Source organism: Athene noctua, chromosome 2, assembly GCF_965140245.1.
Source record: "Athene noctua chromosome 2, bAthNoc1.hap1.1, whole genome shotgun sequence".
Lineage (NCBI taxonomy): Eukaryota > Metazoa > Chordata > Aves > Strigiformes > Strigidae > Athene > Athene noctua.
In genome coordinates, this window is record NC_134038.1 from 112,600,853 (window position 1) to 112,620,667 (window position 19,815).

The 19,815-nt window shown below is 36.1% G+C and overlaps 1 protein-coding gene across 2 annotated transcripts in view; it reads right to left on the reverse strand.

Annotated features, from left to right (window-relative positions):
- Positions 1-286: 286 nt before the first annotated feature.
- LMBR1 (limb development membrane protein 1) overlaps positions 287-19,815 on the reverse strand; it is a 78,109-nt gene continuing 58,580 nt past the window's right edge. For both annotated transcript variants that reach the window (XM_074899923.1, XM_074899924.1), the window contains 8 exons: positions 19,366-19,446; positions 18,280-18,356; positions 17,976-18,053; positions 17,007-17,080; positions 16,678-16,768; positions 15,113-15,179; positions 10,692-10,853; positions 287-8,060 (listed from right to left, as the gene is read on the reverse strand). In XM_074899923.1, coding sequence (XP_074756024.1) covers positions 7,978-8,060; positions 10,692-10,853; positions 15,113-15,179; positions 16,678-16,768; positions 17,007-17,080; positions 17,976-18,053; positions 18,280-18,356; positions 19,366-19,446 — 713 coding nt within the window. In that variant the 3' untranslated portion in view covers positions 287-7,977. The remainder of the gene's footprint in view (positions 8,061-10,691; positions 10,854-15,112; positions 15,180-16,677; positions 16,769-17,006; positions 17,081-17,975; positions 18,054-18,279; positions 18,357-19,365; positions 19,447-19,815) is intronic.

The following is a 19,815-nucleotide window of genomic DNA, read 5'->3' on the forward strand; positions in this document are numbered from 1 at the left end:
CCTCTTCTATAAACAAACCCCACTTGCCTAGAGTGTTCCAATTGATTGTGCACCTGTCAAATGCAGAGCTGTAATGCCTCTGAATGTACAGGAATCTCTATCACGTACCATATATCATGTATTTTAAAAACCTGAGAATCTCCAAAGCATGTTAAACTGGGGGGAGAAAGGAAGAAAGAGGGAGGAATACAACTATTCACACCAGCTACTGACAGGATAATTTAGAATGCCACTGAGATTTTTGTTTAAAATAAATTTTGCTTTTAAAAAAAATGCAAAACTCCACTATGAATCACACTTTAACTTTATTGAAAACGCAGTAAAAAAAAAATCTTCCTACAAAACGTTCAGCGTAACATTTCGAGCAAAGGAAAAAACACATTATCACTGCTTTTCACAGAAAAAAATCAACCTGGCTAAGGTGGCAAGTATTTTCATTTAGTTTTGTAACACACCAAAGTATCCATAACTGAGAACATTATAAAACATATTTTTGGATGACCTAAAATAAACCAGGAAGGGTTTGGTGGGGAGAAGGTTTGTACACAGAAAATTGTTCTCTTTAATGTAACACTAAAAGCATAATTTTTCAGCTATATTTAACCTTGGTTCAAGATACATCCATGTGAAAGAAACATCAGTTGCTTAAGACTGCAGAGTTTACAAAGCCTTAAGCACAAATAGAGCCAAGAGGGGACCACCGATTCCACCATCTCTCAACCTCAGAGTTAAGGTTGTGCGTAATTTTTTTTTTTTTTTTTTTTTTGGTAAACTGAAATCTTAACCAGTAACACTGCAATGAAAAACCAGAAAGTGCATGACAAGCTACCTGCTGCCATTGTTACAGCGTCAGCAGCAGCAACATCCATAGAAATGCTAGTTCAGAAACGTATTATTACGGTCGTGTCACCCAAGTCCACGTGAAGCTGATCCCATGTGATGAGGTGGCCAGCAGCACTCTGAGAAGATCTGCAGCCTCCTCAGTGAGAATTTTGGAGACAAAGCTTTGTGAAGACAAGAGTAATGCGTGTTTTCTGTTTGGGTAATGAACATTGGGTTGGGTTCCTAACCCCACAAGAAAGTAAAGGAAATCCAGCCATATTTTTTGTGTACAAGTATGTGTTTCATACACTTTAAAATCTGAAGTCCATGACCCAAATGTATCTTCATTTTCTATCCATTTGTTTTTAAAGCAATGAAAGTCCAGCCACATAAAACAAAAATACCTTGAAGCCTACCTTTAAAAAATGAAAAGTGGCTCAACTTTATTTTGCTATATAAAGCCAGGGAGGAGAAGGTTACTCACACAGATTTTGTGAATCTAAATATTTTGGCCCAGACTGGGAAAACTTGTGGTTAGGGGGAAAACAAGTCATGCACCAGTTAATTTTCTCCTTAAGCACTTAAATACACCCATTGTATTCAGAATACAGGTATGGCCATCATGCCACTCTTCTGAATAATCATTTTACATGGAGATAGAAGGTCCAAAATGTGCTCATACATGTGAACTACAAAAGGTACAGAAAACAAAGAGTCTTACCTTGGCACCATGCAACGTTTGACTTTGATCAAAACATGACAGTTACACACTGCCGACACACCAGAACGATGCGTCTCGATCACTAGTCAAGTGAGGCAGCCACGCACATCAAGAGCTGTGGTCTTACTCTACAGATTACAAGGACAGTAACTGAGGAGCGGTTCCACAGAATGTCAGCTACACCAGAGTAACTGCCATTGGTATGGGCTCAAATCAGCTGTACAAGCATGTTACTCTCTCGGAGAAGTGGGCTGTTTACCTCACACTACTGAAAGTTAAAAGCACATCTATATGCAATGACTAAACCATTTCCATCTCACTCCTATTTCAAACTTACATGAGCTCTTGGTAATTTGTTAGAGGACCCGCTGTAATGACAGGATCATTTTAATGGAATCTAGTGGTAAAAAAAGATCAAGTACAAATAAATAAATACTAACATTTTCATAATGGAAGAACATCTCTAACTACGGAATGTCTCTGCATAGACTATGTGGGATAAGAAATATATTAAAATCAAAGCAAGTGCCCGATACTTCAACAGCTGCTATCTACGGAAGCACTGAATATATGAGGAATGCAGAATAAAGCACTGCCCATGAAAGGAGCTTCATCCAGTGATGACAACTATAAAACTTAATGTAATGAGGGTGGGGAGGTGGAAACAACAGCAGCACTTGAGCTTAATATACCACAAACATTTAAAAGCCATTTAGAAGCTGTATCCCAAAGTGCTTGTATAGGTACAAATGAACAGTCAGATACCTAAAAGACTTTTAACAACTGGGATTACCCAATGTCTATGTTTACATGAAGCCTTCATACAGATACAGCTTTTAAACAGCTTGGAATTAGATATGCTATAATTCTCAACATTTACAGGATATTCCTGACACTATCCCTTTAACTGTTTGGAATGACCTTCAGTATTTGTTAAACCATTTAATGCTATGTGTATTAAAAAAAAAAAAAATCTATGAGCAATAAATGAAACTGAAAAAGTTACTTAGAAAAATATGGTATTAACACAGAACTAGCAAGCATCCCCAGCTTTTCTGTTGCCAAGACAGACCTGTCTTAAAAAGTTTACAGACTTCTATAAAGTGAAGGATACTGCTGCACTGTGAATCAAAAAACAGATTTTAAGAATTTATTAAGTTCTTTTCACTGTTAGTGAATTACTGGCATATTTAGAGAATGTGCAATTAACGTTCATATACTGATAGATGTGTTTCTCTTTGAAAGAAGAGTTTTAGGAGCTTCAATTGTGAAACATTTCAAGAGAACCTTCCCATTTAAAGTTTCCTTCTGGTACAGATCAGATCTATGTAGATTCTTCTTGTTCCATTTGTTCACGTTTTGTCTACATCAAGAGTATATATGCTGAACATCAATGCCACCAAATAAGATAGTGAATGACTTGAAAACATAAAAAAGGAAAGCAAGCCAAGATGTTAGATGTCTTAAAGAATTAAGGCCAGATTTAGAAAAAAGTTTTATCAGCCCCTGAATTTCTTATGGATTTTAAATATATTTTCAGTAATACAGAACCTTAAGGACTGACTAGGAAAAGAATGAAAAACAGACTGTCTGCACAGGTGAGCTCCATGTCATTTCCCCCACCTCACCCCTCCCCAATTACTGGGCACAGTGGGGATTCTGGAAGTGACACTTAGTGTTAATTCCCAAGATGTGTTCTCCTTCCTGAGATTCTGACCAATATTGACAGGCTTTAATTGTTAAAATAACACTTGTAGAAGATCCTCTCTGGCTGTGGTCTGAGGGGGCGTGGTTCTGTGCAGAGCCATGCAGCATTCTTGAGACAGCAAGAAGCCATTCAACCACATAATGGCCTGCACAGAAATGTACAGCCAGAAAAACCTGAAGGACTTTTTACTTCCAACAAAAGAGCTGGAAGTGAAAAGCTACAGTTCAAAAACATGCACAGCTATCACCTGGACACCCAGAAAGTCTGCAATCCCAATCAAAAGCAACCCAACTCAGCAACTAGAATTGTGTGTGGCAGACAGACAAACCACGGGCTATCTCCTCACACCTTCAGCAGAAAAGGAGTACCACAACTTCTTAAGACAGTGTCAGAGACAGTTTGCCTGTGGTAAGGGCACTGGGCAGGGTAGAAAAAGGTGGCAGAGTTTATCACCATCTGGGTGATGGCTGTTGGCTTAGATGGCTCTCCCCAAATGGGAAGAAATCAAAAGCAGCGTTTTTGTAATGTTCAAGTGCTGTTAATGAGACTGCTGTTAATGCAACTCTAACTTGCCAGTTTACCAATAGTAAATTCAATATTCAGAAGCTCAAGATTTCAGCTCATGAAATATGCTGGTTGGAGAGGGAAGTTAGTGTATGCAATACTGTCTCAAGTCAGCACTAAAATAACAACAAAAATACTAACACTAGTGGGTAGGGGATCTTATTTCCTTAAAGCATTTAAAGGTTCACAGTTCACATCAACAGTTCTTTTTTAAACAAAACTAAGCACATTTCTTTTTAAAGAGTTATTAACATGGCCTTAGCATACTGTCTCTGCTTAAATTACTTTACCTAGATTTAAAAAGCCTCTTTTTAAAAATCAGAGTATATGTAAAAGAACATGATTTAACTGTCTTTCTCTGTTTGGTCTATCAAAATTGTAGATTCTGGTCCACTAAGCATAAGGCTCAGCTGCTGTACATACACCACCTCAGCTTCTGGAAGAGGAGGAAAAGAAAAAAAAAGGAAGATAACCTATAGGATTCTCACAAAATTCAAGGAAAATCACATGCATGAAAAAGCCAATTGCTCTTTGTTTCTACCTTACTCCTTTCTAATACAGATGGTATATTTTTTATGAAAAGGGCCATCTTTTGTATTTACTACACAGCAGTGGGGCACATGTGAGCACCTGAAGTAGCATCAACTGCTGCAGAGACATATGGGCAAGCAGGAGAGACCTGGTGATCCCGAAGAGGGCTGCAGCCCCCTTAGCACTTGTCACCCTGGTGACATACTGGAGGAAGTGTCACTCTGCAGCACCTGCTCACGTGCATGTCCCATTCAGCATACGGCTGCACAAGCCCCTGTCTGCACAGGCTCGACTGCAGCACCGCACCGTGCCTCTGTGGTACTTGAGGTGGTACTTCAGAACCAGACAAGGAAACCAACTTGTGAAATCCTTTAATTTCTATGACACTAACAGTAAACAGGGTAAAAGGTATCAGAGGAACAGGGCCAAAGATAAACATCACATCACAGACAGTAAACAAAGCTTCCTATGAATGCAAAAACTGTTACTCGTACAGTAACCAATACTATTGTTTTTTAGCTTAAAGTGATAAGTATGTGTGCTTTATGCTTAGAAATCCCACAACATTACAGTTCTGCCACTGCATTTAGTATTGTGCTACCAACACAGAATAAAGCCAAGAAATGGCTAACTTAAAACACTTAGTTTACATCTACTTTTTGGTCTTGTGTGATATCTAGTTGAAGATGGAAGCATTTATGTGCTTTTTGCCTCATAAGAAGTGAGGCAGATGTTAATGTTACTAAGATCAGCTGTATATACCTTGAAGGTATAGACCACCTGACTCTACATGAGTCAAAATACTAGGAATGTATCGTCAATATCCATTAATGAATTACCAGTTGCTTGTATTTAAGTGACCATATGCTTCTGTGAAAAGTATATAGTGACCTGTATCTTACACATAGTATATTTGTAGCATTGTATCTGTAAAGTTTTGCATAAGCATGTAATTTTCAAGGCCAAAGGCATATTTTAATGTGAACAGTGTCACAATATAAACAGCTGATTTTAAAACAAAACACTGTCAGTAGTTGCACAGGGTAATTCTGTATTTCTCGTCCACCTTGGAAACCACTCAGCATCTTAACCATCCTCCATGTTTCAGTGTAAAATCTTCACTAACGTAACCTTAACCTGTACATATCTCTGACTGCAGAATCCAGCAGAAGGGGTGGGAATGGGCAAGGCTATAACTTTTGAAACAGAGTTACAAAGCCTTGCCTGAAACTTGTGTGCTTATCAGCAGGAACTGTCTCTGCTCAATTTAAGTAATTGCCCAACTTGCTTTCAGAGGCCACATACACATCATAATCCCATCTTTTTCTGTGTGCTTGGGTCACTGATGCCAGGACAAACATCTCTCCAAAAGCATGAAAAGCAAGACCTTTGCTGGTTCACACTCCCTACATTTATTCCTTACACTCTGTGAAACTGAAGAAATTAGTTTATTTTAATAACTGTCTTTAAATTGTAATAGAAATATTTTAATAAAACTAACTAAGCCTTACACACCACAATTCACCAGCCCCATTAAGACACGAAGACAATTTTGGTCACACAATCACTTGCATGGACAAGTGGATTCGTTTCAGTTATTTTTAACTATAATGCTAATACATAAGGCTACAGAGAATACCTGAATGATGACCCTAATAATAAATCTCCCAATATTTTATATGTAAACATTTTAAAACAATTTTAATTACAGCTCCCTGTTCTTGATTGAAGAACTTTGACTCAGATTTCTCACTAAAATGTCAGCATTAAACTCAAACAACAGAAAAAATGCTTGTAAATCTTAGTGAAATCAAGCAATTTTACTTTGTCTTCCAAGACTCAGTACAACACATCAACAGTCAGTTTAATAAGCCTTGAATTTATACTAATCACACAAAAAAAAGAGTAACTCTCTAGTATCATATTTACTACAGCAATATTTACATTATGCCCCAGCTCCAGTCAGAAAAGGCAGCTGCAAAAAAAATGAGAAATCTTCATGTATACTGGAGTTTAATTTCTGAAGCACTCTTTGGGGGATGGGGGGGAAAGCTCACATTCACACACACAGCAGCAAGGTCTAAAGGCCAGAGCAGTCATCTCAGTACAGCCAGAGTTTCTCACAGAGAGTTTATCTTTTTCAGAACCACACTGGAGAGCTAGTTGTCACTGCCTGATCACGTGTAAGACTTCAAACCACAGACAGACATGCTTGCTTGACAGAAACAGGAAATAAACACGAACATTATCTGACTCACTACATAATGGGCACACACTGAAGATGTCCCCATTCCAATCTGTTTGAAGATTACTTGTGGCAGAGCAGGACAGAAGTGCAACCAGACTTTGAATATTTACTTGGGTTTTGGTCAGTGGGTTTTTTCTTCACTATAAACTGCTTGAAGGATTCCTAAGGCTGCAGTAATGCTAAGAAAAAGGATGTTGCCACCCACCAATGCCATCCCAAATCTAAGGCCTCTGAGCAGTTAAATTGTCACACCGCAGGAATTCATACCACCAAGACTGAACACGCAAGTTCTACTTACCAAGCCATCTATGTCCTCTCCATAAGCTTAGAATTTAATTTACGGTATCTACACATATAAGCCTATATACATGTTCATGTGTACATTAAAAAACAGGCTAGTGAAAGACACTGGATTATGCCGCTGAACAGAAATCCTGGTAACTAGAGTATAAATTTAGAGAAATAATTTACTTAAAATTAAAGAAGATTGTAAAAAACTGCAATTGCAGCCTCCTAGGCCTGTGCTGCTTGCATTGATTACAAGTACTGCTTATACACAGTAGTTCATAAAGAATTTTACAGGGATGTACTTGGTAGGGTAAGTGACCTCCACGGCACAACAGCTTACAGAACTGCAAGAGCTGTGACAGGGGGTCTACACAGCTTTTTACAAAGCATACTAGGCTCAGATTTAACACTGAAGTCTTCATCTTGTACTTCACTCTATTCAGTAAGACACTGTCTGACTACCAGTAAAGTAACTGGCATTTATAGCTAAGAACAGAAAGCTGAAAACGCTGGCCTTCCGAGAAAGCTTCGTGACGTTAGACTATGAACAGCTTACTGTATCCAGCATGAAAGGAAATGTGATCTCTAACAGTTACTGTCATTTTTAACACGTTCTTAGTGAAACTGTTTTATCTACTGTCAAGAATACCTACTCCAGGTAGTTTACATTTCCAGTAAGGGTCACATTGGGCTTCAAGTGTATCTCTTTTTTTTCTTTTTAACCAAGTCCCAAAGTTATTCTTTACAGCTGTGTCTGTGTAACACAGGAGGTACTGTGCATTCAAACGGTAGCAGGTTTGTACCTAAAGATGTGAGACTGTCAACAAATAAAAAGGAATGCATTATTCTCTTCAGCTTCCAGTCTTCAAGGCACCTCCTGCATTAACTTACTGGGAAATAAACACGCAGACCAAAAGTTCACTGGAAAGAGAAGAATCTGATATACCTCACTTCCTCAGAAGCACACAGCATCAAAAAATGAGACAAGGTTGGACCCAAATTATGAAACAACACCAATATAAAAATGTTGATGAGATGACAGGAATGCCATGAGGTTGATGTTTTCAGCTCTGTTGATTGCAGGTGATTGTTAAATCACAGTGTTTTCTGATGCCCATTTGCAGACGGCTTTGTCTCTGACTCTCTTGGATTGTTTGACAGATGAAGTTTATCTAATCCTGCAAAACATTACACAACACAGAAAAACTGAGATTCTGCCATGTTTCATACACACAGGTATTCAAAATAATACCACACAAACCAACTTCTACTTTGTGCTTAAGGACTTTGCTAAGATCAGAATTGACATTCTACCTCAGGTAGGAGTTACTTCTAGGAAATTCCCTCAGTTACGTTTTAAGTGAGGAAAGTCCATTGCAATGGACAAGCATGGAAGCAAGAGAAGCCTAACTTCACATTGCTTAAATGGCAGACTTAGATGTTAAGAACCACAAAAGACTTCCAATCCTTTACTCTGTCAACCTAGAAAGACCAAAATAATTACCTAAAATATTTCTTTGAAACTCTAGCATCTTTCTGAAAAGCATCCATTGCTGACTTTAAGATCACTGGTGATGACCATATCGCCTCTTTAAACTGTTTATATGACTAAGTATTTTTAGGCCTACATTATTACAGATTTGTTTACAACCATTTGCATAGTTCTCTGAGTGCTAATTAAAGTCCTGCCCCAGGTAAGCAGTTAAATTACTCTTTTGGGGGGGGAGGGGGGGGGGGGGGAAGGTGGGGAAAGATGGTAAATTCAGCCACATTTCATTCACAAAAGGCCTGTCAGTCCTTCCGTGACTGCTACAGTTTCTCTATGAAGTCTCCTATCAAGTATCTAAAATTAAGAATCAAAAATGGAAAGAGTTTCTCATTCATTTAGTGCAGACTATATTGAACGTTTTAATGAAGTGCCGTGATGTACCAAGTTAAATTTCTTGCATCGTTGGAATGCCAAAATTGACTGCACTACTGAAAAAACAGTATCTACTCAATACGGTATTATTTTTAAGTCGCAATATTATATGAATTCTTTTGGTCACAGGCCTGTAAGCAGGAATTTACCTTCCACTAATAAGCTATGATGTTCCACCAACCACTAGTCCTCAGTCACAGCCTTCAGCATAGGGGAGAAATGAGCACACAAATTTTGGTTCTCATTCTCTGAATTCCATCTGACAGTTTTTAACAGACACAGTTATGCACAGCATTTAAAACAAATGCAGTGAGTGTTAGAAACCTGCATTCTTCAGGATTTAAAACTCCCTGCTTGTGTCAAATGCAAACCTTTTACCAATTACTTTGCTTCTCCATTTTGATCACAGTATTTACATAAAATGACACAATATACGATAGCAAGAGACCAAAATACCCCTAAAAAAATCCGCTAGGATGATGCCATCCAGTGACCATTATCCTGCTACACCTGCATTTTGAAGTTGTTAATCTGCCTTCAATGTATAGAATTTTTTATTAAACGCTATAATAAAATGCCATGAATTATCAAGATAAATCTTTTACATAATTTGCTTTAAGACAGAAACTTTGAAGTTTTACCAGACCTGTTGCTATAAACCCATGCTGACTGATGTTAATTTATTTCCTTCAGAGGTCTACAACAGTCATTACATTATACAAAGTAATCCCTTTACAGTCATAACAGTTGCACAAAAAACCTCCCCATGATTACACAAGTCAGCTGAAAGAGATGAATCAAGTTGTTCTCATAAAATGACCTTAACTAAAAACTAGGGGATAATGTCAAATACATCATACTCGCATCATATATCTGTCTCAATCCACAATGGAACTTATCGGAAAATATTTTCAACATAAAAATCAATGGACAGATTTACACAGCCCTGCCCCACTAATCCATTCCCCTGGAGCTTCAATTAAAAAAAAAAAAACACCACAGAATAGCTTGTTTTAAGCCTACACTATCAGTCATTTCATATTTCCCTAATTACTAGGTCTGATTTTATTTTGCCACCAATAGAGGTATGCTCTAGGAAGTACTTGGATTTTGTTTACCAGGGTCACAACTCTGGAAAGCAGTAATCAGTGTAAACTAACACAAGTACCTTTTAGACACTACAAACTGAATCCACAGTTATAAACACACACTGAAATTTCACCATTAGTCCTCTCAATTTAAGCAAATGCTACTCTAGGGTTCTAAAGAGGTAGGAGCTTCATTAATAAGATGTAGTAACAACACAATTGCTAAATATGTACATTTAATCCTCTTAGTATCAAATATGTTTCCAGCCTTTCTTCTGTGTCCAAGAAACATGAAAATACAATTAATTTGATCAGATTTTGATTATATCAAGTACAGGTTTTACTGAGCCAGTTACTAAGATTCTGTATATTCCGTACAAAGATTTTCTGAACACGTAGTGCTCAAAAAACGCATCACGACAAACGGATAAAGACTAAACTAATTTTAGGGAATTAATAAGTTGCCTTAAACAAAAGAGAAAACAAACCCACACATAAATTGAAGTTTTATTCTGGAATAATTGCTCAGCAGCAATGAGAATGTTTCTGTGTTCTCTAAAGGCTGAAAATCTAACTGCAGATCAGTAAGTACACCGACGTATCATTAAAAGCAACACTGTACCTTAGCTCTCAACTCTTCAAAGAATAACACAAAGCTATGCATTCTCAACTTACAGAAACTTCCACCAAAAAATAGTTTTCTGTGATTTATAACAGAACTGTAACAGTAGCACATCAAAGTATCAATGCTGGAGAAAGGAAACGTTCAAGCGTAAACTGAATTTTCAGTGCTCTATTACCTAATGCCTTCAGGAGCTCTTCTCGCACAGCAGAAGTGAACTTTCTGACCAGACACAATGTTGTCATGATAGCAAAGAGCAAGTTGTAAGATAATACAATATAGAAGTTTCCCAGCCAGTTAAACCTTCCAAAGTCTCCAAGCAGATCAAATCTGGTGATTCCTGTTAAAAATGCATTTAAAATTTTTATCAGAATCTTGATTACACTTAAGAAACACAAAAATTTCATTCTATTACTTTTTACATATGGAAGCAAAATTCATTCAGACAACAACGTATAAGACACATGGTTAAACACATAAGACAATGTTCTCAAGGTCATTTTCCACTTCACTGACCACTATAAAACTGTAAGACACACTTGTGTTTCTTAAGTTTCCTAGTAAAATGCTTGAAAAATGTGACTTGAAGTAAATTGTCTATTCTAGATAAGAATTCTGCTTTTATAATTTCAATAAATATAACTAGGAAAAAAAAAGTGTTAGTATGAAAACTGCTTGAAATCTCAGTTTCTACAAAATCCTTATCTATTCAAGAAACTGATGAAATGCAGCACGGGCTTTCTTATTAAAAAATACAGGTAGCAAAAAGCCTTTCCATGAGAGCCACAACATCTTACAGTAAACACTAAGCCTCTGTGTTTTTTCAGACCTACTGCTTTTGAAACCAAAGTTCCAAACTGCAGTTTTTCTCCCAGACCTACCCACCACTACAGCCACAGAGCATTTGCACGGAAGGAAAAGAGTTTGGCTGAAAGATAGTGCTGACAGGTGTTCTTCGCAGTGGACCGCATAACGCTAACGCTTGGGCTTTGTACTGATCAAAGGCGAGTCAATCACTAAAGCTAAGTGAGCCAAATTCTTCCGGAAGCGTCTACAAGCTGTAGAGTCCATCCCAGAAGGCTGAAGAGGAAGAACCATAGGTTGTTCCTTTGCTAGGTCTACATCAAGGACTGCAGTGAGTAAGGGAGAGGATATTAAAATGATACCCAAGTAACAGTTGTCTAGGATTATATTCCCCAAAAACTTTGGCACAGATGATGTCACAGTGGTGTGTGTTCTCACAGTGGAGACCAACAGTGCAAAGGAAGGAGGCTTACCTCACCCCAGAACTAAAACATCAGCAGAAAAATAGGCAATCAGAAAATAATCCTGGCTCTGAAACTCCTAGGAGCAAGTTTTCTATCATATCATTTTGAAAGGGTTTGGAGGCTTTTAGGAACTGTGACTTCAACAGTGATAATAAATGGAAAGAGACAGAATTAAGGGTCAGTTAGCTTCCTTTTAAGGGTAAACCTGGCACTTAGGAATCTCACTGTACTTTGACACCCAAGGCTTGCAGCCAGCCATCACAATGTTAAAAGATACACACACATCTTATACTCAGCATCAGACACTTAAATAAAAAATATGGGAATCAAATTTAGTATCTAATGAAAACATGCCAAGATGAAGAAAATGAGAAGAAATTTCAACAGGTAAAGCAAAAAAATAACTGAAGCTGATCAAAATAGCAAGAAAGGCAGGGGAAAATACCAAAAAAGCACAGAAGGTCTTAGCACAAAAAAAAAAAAAAAAGACACTGGATGACTAAATTAACCGGTAAACAGATGTAGCACAATGAACACAGACTTGCGTTCACACTTAAAGGCAAACAGTGTCCTTAACATTTTCCAAGAAGGGTGTTTTAGTCAGATGCAAAGCTACAGGAAAATTGAGAAAGTCAGGTTTGAACGTATAGGCTTCCAGACCTTTAAAGGAAAATAAACAAAACAGGTAGAGCACTGGGTAAAGAGTTCTCTGGAAAAGAAATAATACTCTTTGACACAAAGAGGTGCAGAAGAATAGCTAGCAATAGAACAGGCATTATAAGGATGAACAAAAATGAACCCTGACACTTCTGTTAGAGCAGATGGGAAAAATATTGTCCGTAAGTTACATTCATTTTCTTCTTACAAATAAAGAAAAGTCACTCTCATCAGAAAAGATCTGACACAGTATCATTTTGTAGATTTGGAGAGAAAACGGTTAAAGAGCTTTAGATTACTTTAAGTCCATAGACAAAAAAAACTCCCCAAACTGCAATTTGAAAAATGACTCAGTAACTGAACAGAGCTACATCTCTAGTGGAACAAACATATAGCCAAGAAAATTGGTGGCAATTTGCCAAATAAACTATTAAAGAATTATTCAGGTTAAAAAAAAAAAAAATGGACTTTAACCTAAATAATTCTTTAATATTCAAGAGTATATTCCTTAATATTCTAGTAAAACTTCTGTATACTAGAAAATTGGGTTTTTGTTTGCAATTCTTTGTTTCTGTATTCTTGACTATTAAGTGCCCTACTCCCAATTTGTTTCTCAGTAGTTCGGTGCTGGTGGGAGCCATTTTTGAAGGACTACTGAAAGGCTGAAAAGTTTTGGAAAAAAATTAGTTAACTAAGTTATTCTACTAAAATAAGTTTAGTAAAACCTTTCCTAGAGTTCTAAAAGAATGACAGATATCCATCAACTACATATCTAATGAGAATGCTATGAAACATGTAAAAAATTCCCCTATTTCAATTTTTAAAGCTTGAAAAAAGTCAGTATATGTATTAGGTAATTTTTGCTTTTTTACCTTTCCCATAATGATAAAGTCTAGTCCTTTCTCTATAGTTTAGAAACTCTCTTTTTTAATAAAGTGAAAAGACTATGAATCTGCTTAACATATTTATTTCTTTTCATCTATTCAGTGCCACAGGGCAGTAGCATGTAGTGCAACACATGTTGATATTTTTGCAAAGCACCACATGACTCACTGTAATACACTCTATTAATCCTGTTTGGACAGCTGTGACTGTGCATTTGTTAGCTGTGTGTTAATTGTTCCATCTTTTTTCTTCTTTTATTTATCTCTATGGCAAACTATTCAGGAATTTCATTTGTTAGTCTTTTTTTTTCTTTTTTTTAAAGTGAGTTTTACCATTAATCTGTTTCCTATGAGACAACAATGCACCCAGCATGTATACTTACTTCCACAGAATCCATTTATTATCAACTGTTAATCTCATAGATCATTAACAATGATTTTTTTTTAAAGTGTGATGAATGCAGTAATTGAGTGAGCACAATACTAATGTTAAAGTTCTATTCTAAAACACTAATTTTTCAACATAGCATCTTGCTCTAAGTACTAGAACTGTTTTGCTTCTTAGATCTTTTATCATACTGCCCTTATTTTAAAACTCCACTACTTGAAATATTTGAATTATTCTTTTACATTTTTGGGAAGTTTTACTGAAGATTTTTAAAACATGAGCTCTAGAATGTGTATTTTAAGATTCAACCCTCCAAAATGCATTACAGGGGTTTTTTTTATTTGTTATAGAAATACTCTAGTTAATTAATAAAACTCATCATTTGTAGACATACTCTGCAAGAAAATACACAGTATCGTTTACAAGAAAATAATAACTACTCTTGATTTGACAATATTCTGATTGAAAAGGAAATCAGCTACAGAACTACTGAGTACATATTACTGATCTGTGGGCCTGAGTTTAAACTCCTAAACTTGTACTTAAGACTTTGAACAGCTCGAGGTGAAGGTTTTTGTTCTGTTCCATTTAATGATCCCAAGGAAATTCACAGTAGCTGCAAGTATTCTGCACTACTTAAATATGCAATAACCTTGCAATCTAACTTCAAGAATTCAAATAGAAGATTACCCAATTAAACAAAGTGAAGATACAAACCATCTTGTCTGACTGGTTAAAATAGTTTTCCCACTTTAAATGCTACTGCCAGATGTTAACAATAAAATCAAAACTTCAGTTCTACTATGCTGGATTCCAAATCTTTGTATTTGAAAACTGAAGTAACAAAGAATGCAAGCAAATTATTTTAGGGAAAATGAAAGTATCATGGTATCATTGTTGATAAAAAACTTAATAAATAAAGAGACATTGTTTTTAAAAAGACATTTGCACTCAACATTATCTCAAATTTTACACCTGAGTCCCCAAATGTATTTTTTCACAGAAACCGAGCACTGTAATTTCAGTGAACATGAAAATATTTTATACTGCCCTGAACAAGCAGTCTCCATCTCTCTTCTTCTCACCATCTCCTGGTTTTTAAAAGTTTAAAATCTGACCTACCTTTTTTAAACAATGTATTATGCAGAAAACGCTTAGCATCTTTTTTTAGAATGTATGTTCTGCAGTTCATTTATGTAGAATAACTGTTCAACAGCTCATGTTGGTGTAAAAAAGGCGACACATACATGCTCTTTCTATTGGAAGTGATGGCAAGTTAAATACGTACTATGAAAGGTACAGCTACAGGTTGTTCCTTTTTCTTGGCTTCTGTGCTTTCTGGGTTTTTTAAACTCAGTTAAACATCCTTTATTACAATGTTTTATACTTCCATTTCACTTACCCAGTGTCCTTGACATCACTGGCAAAGCAGAGCTCAGCACCAAGATTGAGACACAGTTTCCAATTATCTATTTGAAAACGACAAATAGTATTTAAATTATAACTGGGATGGCTGAAGGCAAAAAAAAAAACCCACAACCAAAAAAACCAAACCAAAACAAAATAGTCAAGATGAAAAAGAGGAATTCCTGAAAGTTACATTCTTCAAACTGAACCTAAAGCAATTTACAATACCATACTGTTAGTCTTGCTTACTTCTGTCACACTTCTCCATATGGTGTTACACAAGATGAAGATGATCCAAGAGACAAGTTCAAAACAAAAAATCAAATATGTAATCATTTGCTTTTAATCAAAGTGTTACATATGCTTAGACTCAAAATAGTTCAAAACTACCATGTTGCAAAATGTCAACTGTTTACTTAATTCCTGCAAACTTTTATAAAAAAGAACCATTCCATGGGTTTAGAATAGATGACTGATACATCAGCTTAAGCTTTGTATGTAACTGCTTGCAGGATTAGCATTATTTAAAAAATTACAACAAAGACCTTCCTTTCAATTGAATGCCTGTTGACTACTTTAAATACTATGAAAAAATTCACAGCTGTTAGATTTTACTCTAGTTTTTGTGAAGTCTTTTTATTATAAAGAGTAATTGAAACTTTCTCTCACAAGGGATCACTTTCTTCAGCTCTAATTCTATCAGAATCCAAAAGAAAACAGTAAACTTCTTGGAAGTAGGTAGACATTAATGCATTCACTATTTATTTCTACACTATTCCTGATGTACTGTAAACAGTCAATAGAAAACATTAAGAACATTCCGACTCCCTACTACTTATTTACTATAACCATTCTTGTGTGTTTATCTACTTTCTCACTTCCAATAATTTACGGTAAAAATTTCTTTATCCATTACTCTGAAAAATAAACAAACAATGAAACACATTGAAAAAATAATTAAATTCAACATCTGTTCCTTGGTTGCTGATCACCTCCCCTTGTCAGCTGTGGGAATATTTTGTCAAAAACCTAAGCATGTTCCTCGGCATTAGGTAACAGCATTTGTTATTCTGAAACCAGTGCTAAATTGTAGAAAGTCAAATTAGCCTCAGACTGCAAAATGTTGCTGAATAGACCTCCTCAGTCTTAGTTTAATTATTCAAATTTGAATTACTTTGTCTGTATTACTTCTAGCAACCAAGTTCTTCAGATTTCAAACAAGCTCCCTGAAGTACAGTTAGCACAATCAAAGTTACTCATTAGCAATACGTTTCCTTTGAAAAAAGTTCTTTCACTAGCTTTTCTATAGCTAGTTAACAAGCTCTGCTATTCCCAGCTTTTTACAAGTGAATGGATGCCATCCAAACTAAACAGAGCACATCCTTTTTCCCACTCATTCAGCATTTTGAAAATCTTCCAGTTTGTGTTTACGCAGCTTACAAACAAATACTGATCACTGCAAATGAGCCATTCAGGGCAATTACTAACTAAAAGAGTCAGTTTGTCTTGGGTGGCAAGAAAGAGAGGAGGGGGCCATCACCATCACAGACTTTACCTTACCTTTGTCATAGTTGTGTCATCCTTCCTGGGAGTGAAATTTTCAAAAAAACGAAGACTGTAGAAGCCGACGACAGAGGATACCATAAGATAGCTGTGAGAATCAAGGAAAAAGGAACCTCCAAGGAATGCAAGTTTCACTCAAGTTCTCAGCAGTCTCCTAAACGTCTTAAGAACCAAAGAAAAAAAAAAACAAAAACACTTCGAGTGCTTGAGAAGGACTGAGACCTATCTCTTTCTTCTTTCCAGGCAAGTGTCTTAGTAAATTACCAGTGTCCCAGAAAACTAGACAGAATACTTGTTAACAGATAGAATTCTTAAAGAAAGGATACAAAATCAAAATGATTTCAAGTGCTGCTCCCACAAAACCAAAGGTGGATAGGGAGGCATTTCCTATTCCAGACCCCTACAAGGAGAAAAATGCTTTGCATAATTCAGTAAGATACATGCAACTGTTCATAAAGTTAACTTCTACCAGGACTAGAATCCTAACAACATCTTACATGAAATGTAGCCTCTTCTCAATGTGGTATTTAAGGGGCATTCTGATGTTCTAACCTGCAAGTCTCCCATCTTACACAATTGCATCAGCTAGTTTGAAAACTTGAGTGAAATGTGTTACTAAGACAGATGGGTGTAATGATTCACATTTTATATATGTTGCACCCACCCACCGTGCTGCATTTTATACGTACTCCATTACTTTGGAAACTAAAATAAACAGTCTCAGCAGAAGACACTTACAGTTGTTTGCAACACCACTGGCAGAGTGGCCATCACCATTAAACACCTTCTATAGCTCCACAAGCTCATATACAGCCATACACAAGGGAAAGCATTACCAAATTAATAAAAAAAAGAGTCATGATTAAAGACACTACTACATGATGTGCTGTTCTTTACTTTCTTGAAGTACTTCTATAATAAAGGAGGGAAAATGTCATGTTTTCTAAGAGGAACACAAACCAAGACAGGCTTTTCATATTGTTTTTTAACACAGTTTCTTAAATTGAACATTTCTAGTCTCTATAAAAGTAGGAGACATGAGTAAAATACAAACTCTAGGTGACTGATTTACTGGCTCACTGTATCTTCATAAAGATTCTGGACTAGTTTTATTAAGAACTCACTATGACATGTAACAAATATCTGTGTGCACACAGGACCAAAACCTAGAAGTAAAGTCAAGGTTGAAGTTCATTAGTTTCAATGTTATTAAAGCAGAAGTTCTCACCTGCATTTTTGCAAGTCCTCTAAAGCTCTACTAAAGTTACAAAAATCGTAAAAGAAGGTTACTTTACCCTTGATCCCTTCGGCATTGCAGTCTCATCAACCAACAGGTAAAGAATGTTGAGAGCAACTAAGAGGACTGAGATGGACTATAAAGAAGTAGAAACAGTCTTGTTATTTATAAGTATTCCACATTTAAAAAATGTATACATTTATCCTCAGCAGATTTTATAATGTTCTTTTAAAATGGTCAAAAAAGAGTATCAAGTTTGTTGCTTAAACATACATCACTCAGGTTTTAAAACTATTCCCCTAAATGACTTAAGAATTCATAATTTTTGTTGGGGAAGAAAAAAAGAAAGGAAAAATTCTTACCGTCTCAATCAGTAGCAATATCATAACAGCTGGATAGACTAAATTCCTTTCCCAAGCAGAAGCTTTCTTCCGCCGTTCTGTTCAGAAGAGAAAACCAGAAGCTTAATACCATAGATCACCTTAGAATAAAACAAGGAAAAATCATTCAGCTATCTATAAACTCCTGTTATAACTCTAGGTAACAAAAGTAATCTTATCTTGAACCAACACCGACCAGTTCATAAAAATATCCACCTTCAATAGCTGTGCAAAGCAATGCCAAAAATATGAAGCTGGGGAGACAGAGAGAAGAAGATTTTTCTTTCTTGTTTACAGGCACACTTCACCATAACTTTTTTTTTTCCCCTCACATACAGCAGTGCTACAAAGTTAAAATATACTGAATTTTAATATATTTACATATTAATTATTATTAATATTAATAAAATATTAATTATTTACAATATTTATATATTTACAGGTATATTGTATTATGACCTAAAGGGGCAGAAGGGAATTTCAAGTATTTAAACAGCATTTCCCTCTTATAAGGCAAGAAAGACAAGACTAACTCACTGGACATCACTAGCATGTCTAAAAAGAAAACCCAACAACTTCCTACCACAGTCTTAGTTTTGCATGTAACACACTGATAATCCTGCAAGCCTTTGAATAAGTAAGGAGATTCCTGTTGAGTGGCTGCCATTAGCAGAAGTATAACTTTTCAGTTTTAAGACACAAACCTGCTAAGAATTATTTTACTTTTCTTAAACACAATTTGACTTTTATAGAAAAAATTCAAAATTAGGGATGAAAGTAATGTCTTAGATTATCCCAAATAAGGAAGTCAAGAGCGTTACAATTCCTCTAAAATTATGTTAAAAGTAAGATCCAAATCAGACTCGCTACTTAAATTTGTTTGTTAGAGGGTATCAGTGATTGCATGTAACATATTTGTAGAAACTAAGAATTTGAAAGGACTGCAAATGCACAAATTTGGTTAAGAACAAACTGGAATCAACCAAGTGACAGCTACAAGCTAAACACAGCTTCTTATGGTCATTTATTAAACTGCAATCCACACAAAACAGTAGAAAATTTTATTACCTAGATTTGTCTTCTTGCTTTTCACCTTTTCAAGCTCCCGTTCCAACTCTGCTGTCTGGTATTCTACCATGGAAGATATACCTTTTAAAACAGAAGACAGTATTTTCTTTTGGATGAGACTGACTACAGTACTGGAAGACACACTGTGACAATTCAGATTTAGGAAGCATCGCATTAACTACTTGTTTCTTTGGGACTGCTTTAACTACTTTTCAAAAAACAGAGGCTTAGTCAAGAACCTTCTAATTCTAACCAGAAGGTTAACACCAGAGGTTCCACGGTGCGACCTCGTGATCCCTGCCTATTCTGTTGATCAGCTGCTGCAAGAAGAGAACAGCTACTGCTGAACTGTCACACAGGTCCAAAAACCAGTTAAGGTGTGGCAGCCTGACACAGAATGCCTCAAATGCTTCATTCTTGTATCTCTATATGACTCATATATCAAGATGA